General features: G+C 39.3%; 1 protein-coding gene across 2 annotated transcripts in view; it reads left to right on the top strand.

Annotated features, from left to right (window-relative positions):
* Positions 1–12,034, top strand: part of fam160a1 (family with sequence similarity 160 member A1) — a 91,895-nt gene that overhangs the window by 24,880 nt on the left and 54,981 nt on the right. For both annotated transcript variants that reach the window (XM_002933497.5, XM_004911147.4), the window contains exon 2: positions 4,662–4,905. In XM_002933497.5, the coding sequence (XP_002933543.3) occupies positions 4,804–4,905 (102 nt within the window). In that variant the 5' untranslated portion in view covers positions 4,662–4,803. The remainder of the gene's footprint in view (positions 1–4,661; positions 4,906–12,034) is intronic.

The raw sequence follows: 12,034 nt of genomic DNA, 5'->3' as shown, positions 1-12,034 counted from the left end.
ATTTTTAGCTAAAACCCTGTTGTGTGAGTCATACTGCTGTACAGGTATAGGACCCATTATCCAGAATGCTCGGGACCAAGGGTATTCCGGATAAGGGGTCTTTCCATAATTTGGTTCTCCATACCTTAAGTTTACTAAAAAATTAATAAAACATTAATTAAACCCAATAGGATTGTTTTGCATCCAATAAGGATTATTTATATCTTAGTTGGGATCAATTACAAGGTTCTGTTTTATTTCTACATAAAAAAAGGAAATCAGTTTTAAAATTCTTAATTATTTGCTTATAATGGAGTCTATGGGAGACGGGCTTTCCGTAATTCGGAGCTTTCTGGATAACGGGTTTCCGGATAAGGGGTCCGATACCTGTATTGACTTTTCAAGGCAATTTTGTTTTAAAGGAACAGTAACACCAAAAAATTAAAGAGTTTTAAAGTAAATGAAATATAATGTACTGTTGCCCTGCACTGGTAAAAGTTGTTTTTTTGCTACAGTAACTCTACTATAGTTTATATATAATAAGCTGCTGTGTAGCCACGGGGGCAGCCATTCAAGCTGGAAAAAAGGAGAAAAGGCACAGGTTACATGGCAGATAACTGATAAGCTCTGTAGAATACAATAGTGTTTTATCTGTTATCTGCTAAGTGCCTGTGCCTTTTCTCCTTTGAATGGCTGCCCCCATGGCTACATAGCTGCATTCTTTATATAAACCATAGTAGTGTTTCTGCGGCAAAACATCAGTTGTACCAGTGCAGGGCAGCAGTACATTATATTGGAATGTCTTTCATACACTTGAATTTTTTGGTGTTACTGTTCCTTTAATTAAATATGTCTTGTATGCTGCAAGTTAAACATGATTGTGTGGTTAGGATTTTTGGGTTTAGTGCCTGCCCATGGCTTACTGGAAGTTATTTGGATTTGATTTTTGGGTAACAAGATCAGTTGACAACACTAGAACAGTAATATTTTAACGTTCAAGTTTGACTAAAGTCTAGTAATCGATAGCAAGCAGTAAACTGTAGATTTGCCACTAGCTAAGTGAGATTGTGACGTAAAGAGGTAGGAACTGGAGCAGACTGAGGGTGTGCTATTCTCTAGCATAAAAAAAACCAGCATCAGCAAAGAATTTTTTTTCTGGCGTCAGTACTATGTCCCTGGCAAGCAACTGCCAGTGACATCTGTCACAAATCTATATACAGAGAAAGAATGGTCAGTTTATCAGTACTGTCTAACACCAAGTTTTGCTCATTATTTTTGTCCATATTGAATAAGAAAGCACCGACTTTGTGTCTTAATGCTATATAGTTTGCATTAGATTGCATTTGATGTGGATTTTTTGTTGTAATTTATTGATCATGCAGAGAATCCCTGTTGGGTTTATCTGTGTTCTTAGAAGCACCAAGAAAGCAGATGGAATTTGCTAGATCTCTGTTTCATCTATGACATTTAAATAATTTGAAGGCAGATACTTTCTTCTGGTTTCTTTTTGCTGGAACTAATTTGTTTTCATTTCTTAAAATTACAATTAAATCCTTAAAGGATGGTATTTTTGTCATTTCTACTGGTTCCTTTTATGTTCTTGTTCTGCTGGTAGGTAGAATGCATGGTGAGAATTCTGCAGTGCAGCAGATCATATGAAATGTGTTTGCGCTCAAGACTCCCTCTTCATTTTAATTTACTTCTGTGCTTTTTATTTTCTGTTTTCTTTCTGTCGATGTTATCATAGTCAAAGGCTTTGTGTTATTTTCTGATAACAAATTAAACGATTTGTTGTGTGCTTCCCAAATGTAGTGGTGTGCACAGCTGAGTGTGAATTGTGTCCAGAGCATTAAACAAGGGCCTTCTTTTTGTTGGATCTGCTCACAGTAAACCTTATTATGTCTGCATAATAGAATTATGTTTCTTTGTTTCGATCCTGCAAATTGCACACCTTATATTCCAATACTGCCGTGAATAATAAATCCTTAATAAGTCTTGATCTAGCAACAGCTATATTATTATCATTGGATCAAGCTGTAATATGAGCCTGCCAGATGCTAGAAATAAAGCACGCTATTCATTCCTTTTCTCTTTGGTCTGGATGTGTTTGTGACAAGCATACTGTTGTACATCAAGTGACTTTGGGCTTTGCTACAAGGGTGTTTGAAGTTGTGCCAGCCACCCACCCTGATTTTCTGCATGTGACGGATGCTTGGCTTGTGGCTGGTGCAGGGGTGTATATTTTAAATTAGCAACACATTCTGAACCAACTTTGGAATAGGACAGATTTGGTAAGTGCCTCCTGACTTCTGATGAGGGTGCCCATAGGCTGCCCCCATTCTCCAGAGCACTGGGGACAGGATGCACTGAATTTTATGCGTGTCCAGTCCCCAGTGCTCCTTATGTGAGCAAAATTTAAATGCAGAAGGGCGGCATGCTACCCCTTAAATTACGCTGCCCTAGGCCCGGGCCTTTGTGGCCATGCCACAAATCTGAGCCTGAGTGCCTCAGAAGAACAACAGTACATATTTATGACTGTGTTGTTACAAATGCTTTGGCAACTTACAGCGCACCCATTGCAACCAATCAGGTATTTGCTTTCAGTGCTCTACCTGCAGTTGGATGAAAAGGCATGGTATCCCAAAACCCAGAACAAAAGCCAATGTCCCTGGTCTGAGCTCACTCTTCTGCCTATAACAGCCACCTTTCGCTTCGGGAGCAACCCTCCGCTACTCGGGTGCCACCAGGACTTAATGTGAGAGAACCAAGGCAAATGTTCTGGGCAGGCAAGGGAACCAAAGCGTACAAATCAGTTTGAGGAGGCGTAGTCAAAAACAGGCAAATGGTCAAAACCGTAGTGGCAGCGAGGTACATATTCAGGATCCAAAAGCGTAGTCAAAATCAGTCAAAGAGGTCAGGCAGCAATCATCAGAAAACAGGATCAGGCTAGGTCAAACATGGAAATTCAGACAGGAAACACACCCAGGAACGTTTAGAGCAACAGAACCTACGTTGGACAGGGAATACAGGCAGAAAGCGCTTTAAATATTCAAATTTGGTGCCAAAATGACGTCACGCACGCCCCAGTAGACCACCAGGTATCGTTACAGCTAATCACTGATTGGTTGATATAGGGTACTGCCCAGGTGCAAACTTGCCCAGTCTTTTTAAATCAACCCCAATAACTCCAAGGTAACAGAACTTTTTAAGTTTACCAAACTTCCACTTTTTTTTAACTGGCCTTAGGCTTTATTTTTTGAATAGCAGAAGTATTATAAATTAATGTCACATTCATGATGGTTGACTTTCCTAGCTTTGTTATAGCATTACCTGTACATTTTACATGCAAATTCTAAACTTTCATGTCTAGGACAATTTTTCTATCCAAATCCTCTTTATTTCTGCACTAGTCAGCTTGAAATTCCTTTTGACATATCAGAAAAGTGAGACAGCTTCGACCAAAGGGCTGTGAAGGCCCAGAGTGTGTCTTTTGGTTACTACTTTGCTTGTTCTTTGCCATGTTCTGCCATTTTTGGTTAGCCAAATTCCAGCAGCCTTACATTTTTTCCAGCTGCAAATAACACACTACACAGTATGGTTGAGTTTTTTTGTGTTAGGAAAGTAATGTTAGGTTGGTAAATTGGAGCTGTGGCTTGTCTTCTCTACCTCTTCTGTCAAGGCACCATGCAGTGGCTGATATGATGCATCAACAGATGAAATTCCCAAACCTGCCTGATGAGGCAATGAGTATGAGAGCCATTGGACCGAGGAATAAGCCAGAGTGGTCCCAGGTCTGATGATAAAATCAAACCTGCCTGATCGACACCTGGGTGATTTTCAGGCAGATATCGATCAGAGGGGCCTGGCAGGGGCCGCATACATGGGCAAATAAGCTGCCAAATCTGTCTAAAGGACTCATACTGGCAGCTTAAATCTGCCTGTGTATGGCCACCTCTAGAGTTCCCTTACTGATATACTGGACTGCATATAGGGTTGCCACCTTTTATGGAAAAAATACCAGCTTTCCTATATTTTTATATTTCTTCTCTTTTGCCAATAACATTGGCAGCAAGCATCATTTTTACTGGCCAGGTGGCAGCTGTAACTGCGTATGTACCTGCCCCACTAGTTAGGGCTTTGTTATTCAAGTGCTGAAAGCTGTTATGAACTTTTATTTTCACAGTTTTTAGCCACATTGAAAATATATCACTCGATGATAGATTTTTCCCTTTTATTGTACTGGAGAGTAGGTGATAATTAATACGCAGGACAATGAGAGTTGTTTCACACCTGCACTTCATAAAGGGAAATGACTAAGCACACCATAAATAGACATGATTTATGTTGCAAACCTGCTTTCTATCCCACTCAAATACTTTTTCTGGTCATTGATGAAGTGAAAACTCCATCCTCCCCTGCAAGCTGACACACAAGTGATTTGCTACTTTTGACATTAAATAAAAGTATGTAAGTATGCTGTGTAAATGCACCCATTTGTCACACAGAAACACTTATGGTCTATTAATACTACATGTGGCACTAAGCCGTTGCCTAGTAACTTGCTGTTTGCATTGTAAGGCTTGAAGGTCTTCATGAGTACGCACAATTCAGTATTTTGCATGAAAGGCTAAACCTCTTAAAGAAATGTTTCCTTTTTTTCTCCCTTGCTTATAACAATGCAGGTCAGTTCCAGACATGAAGCACGGCAAAGATTAGTTTCAAAAGACAATGACCTGAAGAACCAGACCGTCTGTTCAGAAAACAGGTTGGACATGACTTAGACAAACAGACCTCGTAAGGAGGAGAAATATCAAGAGAGACACAATGTCCCAAATTCTGAGTGCCAGCAGCAGACTGAAGCCTGTAAACCTTCACGGTGCAGATTCAGAGACTTGCACTATGGTCTTCAAGAACCACTGGAATCAGGTGAATTGATAGTGAACAACCTTTCTCTTTAATAATGTCCTGATCATTTTAGTACTATTTTCTTTCTAGATTTTTTAAGGAAAATTTTCTAAATCACTTGGCAGAGACATAATAAAATTATAGTCTTAGAAAAATGTGCCTTTAAAACATTTTTTGTCAGTATAAGACTCTATTCAATGATTAAATGGAAACATTCCTGCTTACAATTGTGTTGTGGAAATTTCAGATACCGAAAGTCATTTGAGGTAAATAGGTAAGGTTTATGAGACACGTACGTGGATTCTGAGCAAAAGATAGTCAGAACTACAGAACAAAGACAGCACAGGGTTTATATAGACTTTGTGACAGTAGCTTATGTCATAAGAAACGTATGAGCAGAGGCGTTACTAGTTGACCAGTGTACAACAGGAATATCTGTTCAACAGAATCCATCCAGAGTTGAGGGGGCTGTGGGTGAATCTGCACACACAGAATGTATTCTTTATCAATTGCTCATGAGCATATTTTGAACTGAAATCCACCATGGGTGTGCAGCGACAGCCATGATACCATTCCTATAACCTCCATGTTATTGTTCTGCCCCTGTTACATCATTAGATTGCCCCTAAATGTGATCACACCCCCCTATGTCATCTGTCTGCACCCTATCTGAGTTTTGAAGAGGGGAAAGATAGCAACCCTATTCTAACAAGTTATTGATCCCATCAAAAATATGTTCAATCCTGCAGCACTTAGAACTATAATGAGTAATAATAGACCATTAAGTAGTAATTAGACAAGAAAACTTGGCGTGAAAAATACAGTATATTTAAATAATTTAGTTTAATGTAAATTAGAAAAAACTGCACAAATGTAATCATGTATGCATAGAAGATTACACCAAACAAGATTGCACAGAACATGAAATGTGAGAATGAGAACATATAATGTATTTGGCAACATTGATAAATAACTCCTTACTTACACTTACACATGGGCTGAATGAATCTGGCTATACACAAGAAGGATAATGTAACCATTTCTGTGCCACATAACACAGACTACAAGTTGACAAACATTTCCTGATTTTTGATCAATATTCCTATAAGCCAGAAATATAGAATGTATGGCATTGGCATTCCTGTACTTCTTTCTCAATACCATTGAGTACAAATATGGTATCTAAGGCCTCGGCATCTGTATCATATGCTAAGTGGGTACCTTTCAAGGAGTTGGATTCTGAAGATTTTATAAAGTATATTTTGCCAAAGGCATGAAACACCAGTTGGTATGAAATATTTGAAATATTTCTCTGCATTTCATTTCCCAGGCCCCTTCTTATACAACATTCTATTTGAAGGTGTCCCCATTACAGTAGGAGAATTTAGTGCAAGTGATTTCCTTGTACTCAAAGAGCAATACATTGGTCAATCTGTATACATTTAATGAGGCTGCACACATTGAGGCAATGTGTGCAATGACATTACTGCAGTTTATTAAAAAATATAGCACTTCATATGTTATTCTTTAAAGGAAAGTGGTATCTATGTTTTATGTATAGACTTCTCCTAGTAATGCTTGTTTCTAATCAGAGTATGTCAAAGGTACATCCACGATAAATAGATTGGACTATGTTTTATAATTAAACAAACACTTCTTTTACAACCATCTCTTTTGTTTTTTCCCCAACTGTCTCCTAATTCTGTGCTCTTTCTGAAGCTTTACAGTATTATGAATACTTAATTTGCCAAGAGCACAGGAGTACATTAGGTAAACAAGTAATAAATAGTGCTTCTGGAAGAGGACAGACATGGGCTTATATGTACAGTGGCAATGGAAATAATTCAGCTGTAAAACAACAGATGTTGTTTTAGTTCAGATACAGAAGGTTCGTTTCAGAGAACTGAATAATTCTCATATGGCAAAACAAACATGACAGTAGGGCAAAGGATGATTTAACACTGAAGAAAGACATTAATAAAGTGGTTTTAGTTGCACAGCCCCTTCATTACAGTAGCACTCAAGGGGACCTGTCACTCAGACATAAAGAGCTGAATAATAGAAGTCATTTTCAAGTTGAAACCCAAATTCCTTTTTTTAATAACACATCAATACCCATTATAAAGGCATTTAAAAATCCCAGCAGTCAGTAATATATTGCCTGCCCCGCCTCTATACCTTTAGCTTTCCATTCAGCACTTCCTAGATGTCACTGCACTTCTCACTTCCCCCCTCCCTCCTCATCACCTAATTATGTAGCTAGTGCATGGGTATCAACATCTGGTACTCCAACAAGATTTTGGGGTGATGCAAAGCTTGCCTTACTAACAGTGTCCACAAAATGGCAGCTGCCTGCTTGCTGTGTTTGAGTAGTTCCAAGACTGATGGAAACAAGATTTAGGGGGAGATTCATTTAAGTACGAGTTCAAATCGCGAAATGGGAAAAATTCGGATTGCATATGATAATTTCTGATGATCACAAATATCACGAAAATGCTTATGAAAAAAATCGTATTAGTCATGATAATATCGTATTGGCGATCCGAAAGTCACGAAATATCGTAACGAACGATCGTAAATGGTGGGAAAACCTTTCTGACTTTGATCCTTCTGTGCATGATTTTGGAAGCCTCTCATAGGACTCAATGGCACTCTGGAGCTCCAACCTGGCCCAAGGAAAGTCACGATACCAAAGCTTGAATGAATCGTTCGTAGTTCGTAGTCGACGATTTTGTCGCACAAATTTTGTCGCAAAGTATGAAAAAGTTGCGCAACTATACGAAAATGTCGCAGAAAATACGCACAGTACGATCAAATACGAATTTTCTGTAATTTGTACCTGTCGTACTTTAATAAATAGGCCCCTTATACTATCTGTATAGTGTAAGTTACGTTTATTTTGCTCAACTAATATGATAGAAAAGAATTTGGAGTTATTTCTTAGGGTGACAGATCACCTTTAAGAGGCAGTATACCCCAGAGATGAATATGAGCTAGAGTCCTTTATTGGGTGGGGTACAGATATACAGGATAAATTATGCACCCCCCCCCCCAGAAAGTTTATTGTAATGTGGGCTTAAAGAAACCATAAAGCTATTTTGTGAGTATGGCTCACTTCACCCAATCTGGTCTGAGGGTTTTTGTTCTGTTCATGCTGGATTGCCATAGAATACAGACTATGGATTCACTGTCACATTAACAGCAGTGGGGCTGACCAGGCTTTTGAGTGAAAGAAAGGTGTACAGGTATCGGACCCCTTATCCGGAAACCCGGTATCCAGAAAGCTCCGAATTACGGAATGCCCGTCTCCCATAGACTCCATTTTAATCAAATAATTCAGAATTTTAAAACTAATTTCCTTTTTCTATGTAGAAATAAAACAGAACCTTGTAATTGATTCCAACTAAGATATAATTAATCCTTATTGGATGCAAAACAATCCTGTTGGGTTTACCGTATATACTCGAGTATAAGCCGATCCGAATATAAGCCGAGGTACCTAATTTTACCTAAAAAAACTGGAAAAACTTGTTGACTCGAGTATAAGCCTAACATAAGCCTCCAACATAATATATTATGTTATATATTATATTCGGATTGGTTTATACTCAAGTATATACGGTACTCGGAATAACGTTTTCATTGCGCAAAGCCAGACAAGACTTCCTATTTCAATAATATTAAGATGTATAAGTCAAGAATAAGCACACACTCAGGGGCCATTACTAAAGAGGGGCGCCTACAAGCTGTTGTTATCCTAATGCACTTTCCTGTTTCCCACGCTTTGCTCCCCATTTCTATTGGACTGTGCTTAACCTTGGCATTCCTATGATATTGCACACATCATTTCAATAGGGTGTTAGATGTGAGGGCAGCTCTGCAGCACCATTGAGCTCTAACACCAGCTGAACTAGGCAAACTGCATGCAGACCTCATTAAAGCCTGCAACAAAATACATGAATAAAATGTTTGGACAAGTTGGGGGCAATTAAAACGGGTATATTAATAGAGCCGCATTCCTTTCCATAAAAGAACTATTACTACTATTACTAGGATGAACTCATTACATTACAAGTATTGTTTGTTGGATAATGTTTTACCAGTGCAAATAATTTAGTGTGAGAAACTCTCTGCTGCACAATAAACATCATGCCTGACACTCAGCACGGGATTCCTGCACACATAAATGAACAAATGAGCCCATTGGTTCCAGGCAGACCCTCACACATTGTTAATCACTACTGGTAACTTGACATAGTACAGCATTAAACCAAACAAACTGAAAAACTATAATCAACTTCTAAAAAAGAGCTATTTTGATGTCAACAGACCTATCTAGCTATTGTGCATCACCTACAGTATCTCTAACCTGGGAAAAAAAAAAAGATTTGTGCAAGTATGGTACACTATTTCAGGATCCTTTCTGACTAGGATCTAGGTTTTATCAGGTGATTTTAAATAGTTTCTAGTATTCTGCAAAGACACAGGATGCAGGATATGGATAGATATTACAGTAGCTAGAACCTACTCCCAGCCGTTACCTGAATGCAGATTTTAGTATCCGGCAAAGCTCCTCCAAACAACATGTGGGCGTACGCACACAACGCACACCACACCACACACAGGTGGGCAGGGCGAGGGTGCGACGAGCGACGGGACACACTGGGAGCGGCGCGCAGATGCTGCAGATTTGCAGGTTTGTAGATTTAGTATCTGGCAAAGCTCCTCGATATGAGGAGGCAATATGAGGACACGGCGAGACTCCCGGGTGGTAGCGGCGCGCTGAGCCAAGCCGCGCCATGGGGGGGAAGTGCGAGCGGCACCCCCCCTGAGTCTCGCCGCTCACGTGTCGTTTGGAGGAGCTTTGCAGGATGAGCAATACTGGAATACAAAGGAGCACTGACGGATTAATTGGGACCTGCGCCGGTAGGATTCTTGCCTCGAGTATAAGCCGAGGATTCCTTTTTTAGCACATTTTGAGTGCTGGAAAACTCGGCTTATACTCGAGTATATACGGTAATTAATGTTTTATTGATTTTTAGTAGACTTAAGGTATTGAGATCCAAATTACGGAAAGACCCCATATCCGGAATACCCTTGGTCCCGAGCATTCTGGATAATGGGTCCTATACCTGTACTGACTATTTCTGTGTTTGCAGCTTTTCTGTCACAGGGATAAATCTGCAGGCTCATGCAGCAATCCTGTATAGATATATCAGCTATTTCATAAGCACTTGTTTTATGTAACTATTTAGCATGAAGAGGAATTGTAAATAATCAGAATTGAATTATTATTTATGATTAATATTTTGCACTTTAAACAAAGAAAGAGATAATAAAAACAATTTTCTTCTTCTTACACTTTTCTTAATTCATGGCTTTTTATTTTCACTTTTCATCTACAAAGGACAAGGGGGAGCACAGGACCTGCACCCTCTGTTCCGTTATCAGTGCTCCCTTCTACAGAGTGCACTGTCATTGTTCAGGTATACATCTGTATTTAAACTCCCCTCCCATTAAATATTTAAAGATATTCTATACATTAAATAATAATTGGTTCTGAAATAAAATGATTCAATACAGTTGTATGTACAGGTATGGCATCACTTATCCGGAAACCAATTATACAGAAAGCTCTGAATTTATGGAAAGACCATCTCCCATAGACTCTATTTTAATGAAATAATTTACATGTTTAAAAATTATTTTCTTTTTCTCTGCAGTAATAAAACAGTACCTTGTACTTGATCCCAACTAAGATATAATTAATCCTTATTGGAGGCAAAGCAATCCTGTTAAGTTTATTTAAAGGGGAAGGAAAGGCTAAGTCACTTGGGGGTGCCAAAATGTTAGGCACCCCCGAGTGACTTAGATCGCTTACCTTGTACCCTGGGCTGGTGCCCCTGTTAGGAGAAAAAAGCACCAGCCCAGGGTACCTGAAGGAAGCGCTTCCTCCTTCCTTTCTCTTCTGCCGGTGAAATCCGTCGGCCGGCGCATGCGTAGTAGAGTAAAAAGACGACTTTGTTGTTTAAGTTCGGCTTTTCACTCTACTGCGCATGCGCGCGCAAGCGAAAAGGAAGCAGGAAGCGCTCACTGCTACCCCGGGCTGGTGCTGTTCTCTCCGCACAGGGGCACTAGCCCGGGGTAAAAGGTAAGCGATCTAAGCACTTGGGGGTGCCTAACATTTTGGCACCCCCAAGTGACTTAGATTTTCCTTCTCCTTTAATGTTTATATTATCTGGTCCCAAGCATTCTGGATAACAGATCTAATACCTGTACAAAGAATGCATTTATCAGAGGCTTTGTTTGCTGTGTGATGGCGTACGCGGCGGCGCAATTTGCGGAAATCACCTAAGTTGCCTCGAGAGGCAACTTCGGAGATCGTGCCGCCGCGTATGCCATCCCACCGCCGATTTACATTTTCGCCGGTGGGATGTCATATCGGGGAGATTAGTCGCACACAACAAGGGAGATTTGTCGCGGGTGACTAATCTCCCCGTGTACCAGAGCCCTAACAAAAATGTAGTATGCCATTATTCATTTATCTTATCTGAAGAACAATGGTCACTGTAGTGATTCATTATCATAGCTTTACTAGTTGAGCCTGTCAGGTAGAAAATAACACTTTTTGAAATGAAATGAAAGTTAATGTATACTGCATGGCTTTCTTATGATATACTGTAGTTTGTAACCAAATTATAAATTAAGTATTGCAAACCGAGACAAGAAATGTGATCAAATTGGTAACCAAAAGGGTAAGAAATAAAATATTTTGTATATTCTTTTGATTATTTTCAAAAATCAAGTGAGGGGACACAGAAGGCAACAAAATAAAATATTTTATGTACTTGTCTGTTATTGTAAATTCTTCACATAACTAAATGATAACATATTTGCTGTACTTATAAAATAGATTTTGGTAATCTATTACTAACTTGTAAAGGCTTTTTTTATTCTTCCTTTGAAAGTGCTGTTGTCCACCAGTTGCTCACATGCGTCCAGGTCAACATCAGGCTTTAGTGTTGTGACTAGTGCTCAAAAATAGCCAAGATCACAGGGTCCCACTGTGTGTTGACACTTTGAAGGCATGGATGATTACCTTATGGTCTGCTAACCCTATGGGCTGGTACAGTTTCAGTATATAAAATAA

This window comes from Xenopus tropicalis, chromosome 1 (assembly GCF_000004195.4).
Source record: "Xenopus tropicalis strain Nigerian chromosome 1, UCB_Xtro_10.0, whole genome shotgun sequence".
Lineage (NCBI taxonomy): Eukaryota > Metazoa > Chordata > Amphibia > Anura > Pipidae > Xenopus > Xenopus tropicalis.
The sequence above is the reverse complement of the archived record's forward strand: the minus strand, read 5'-3'. Positions and strand labels throughout refer to the sequence as shown.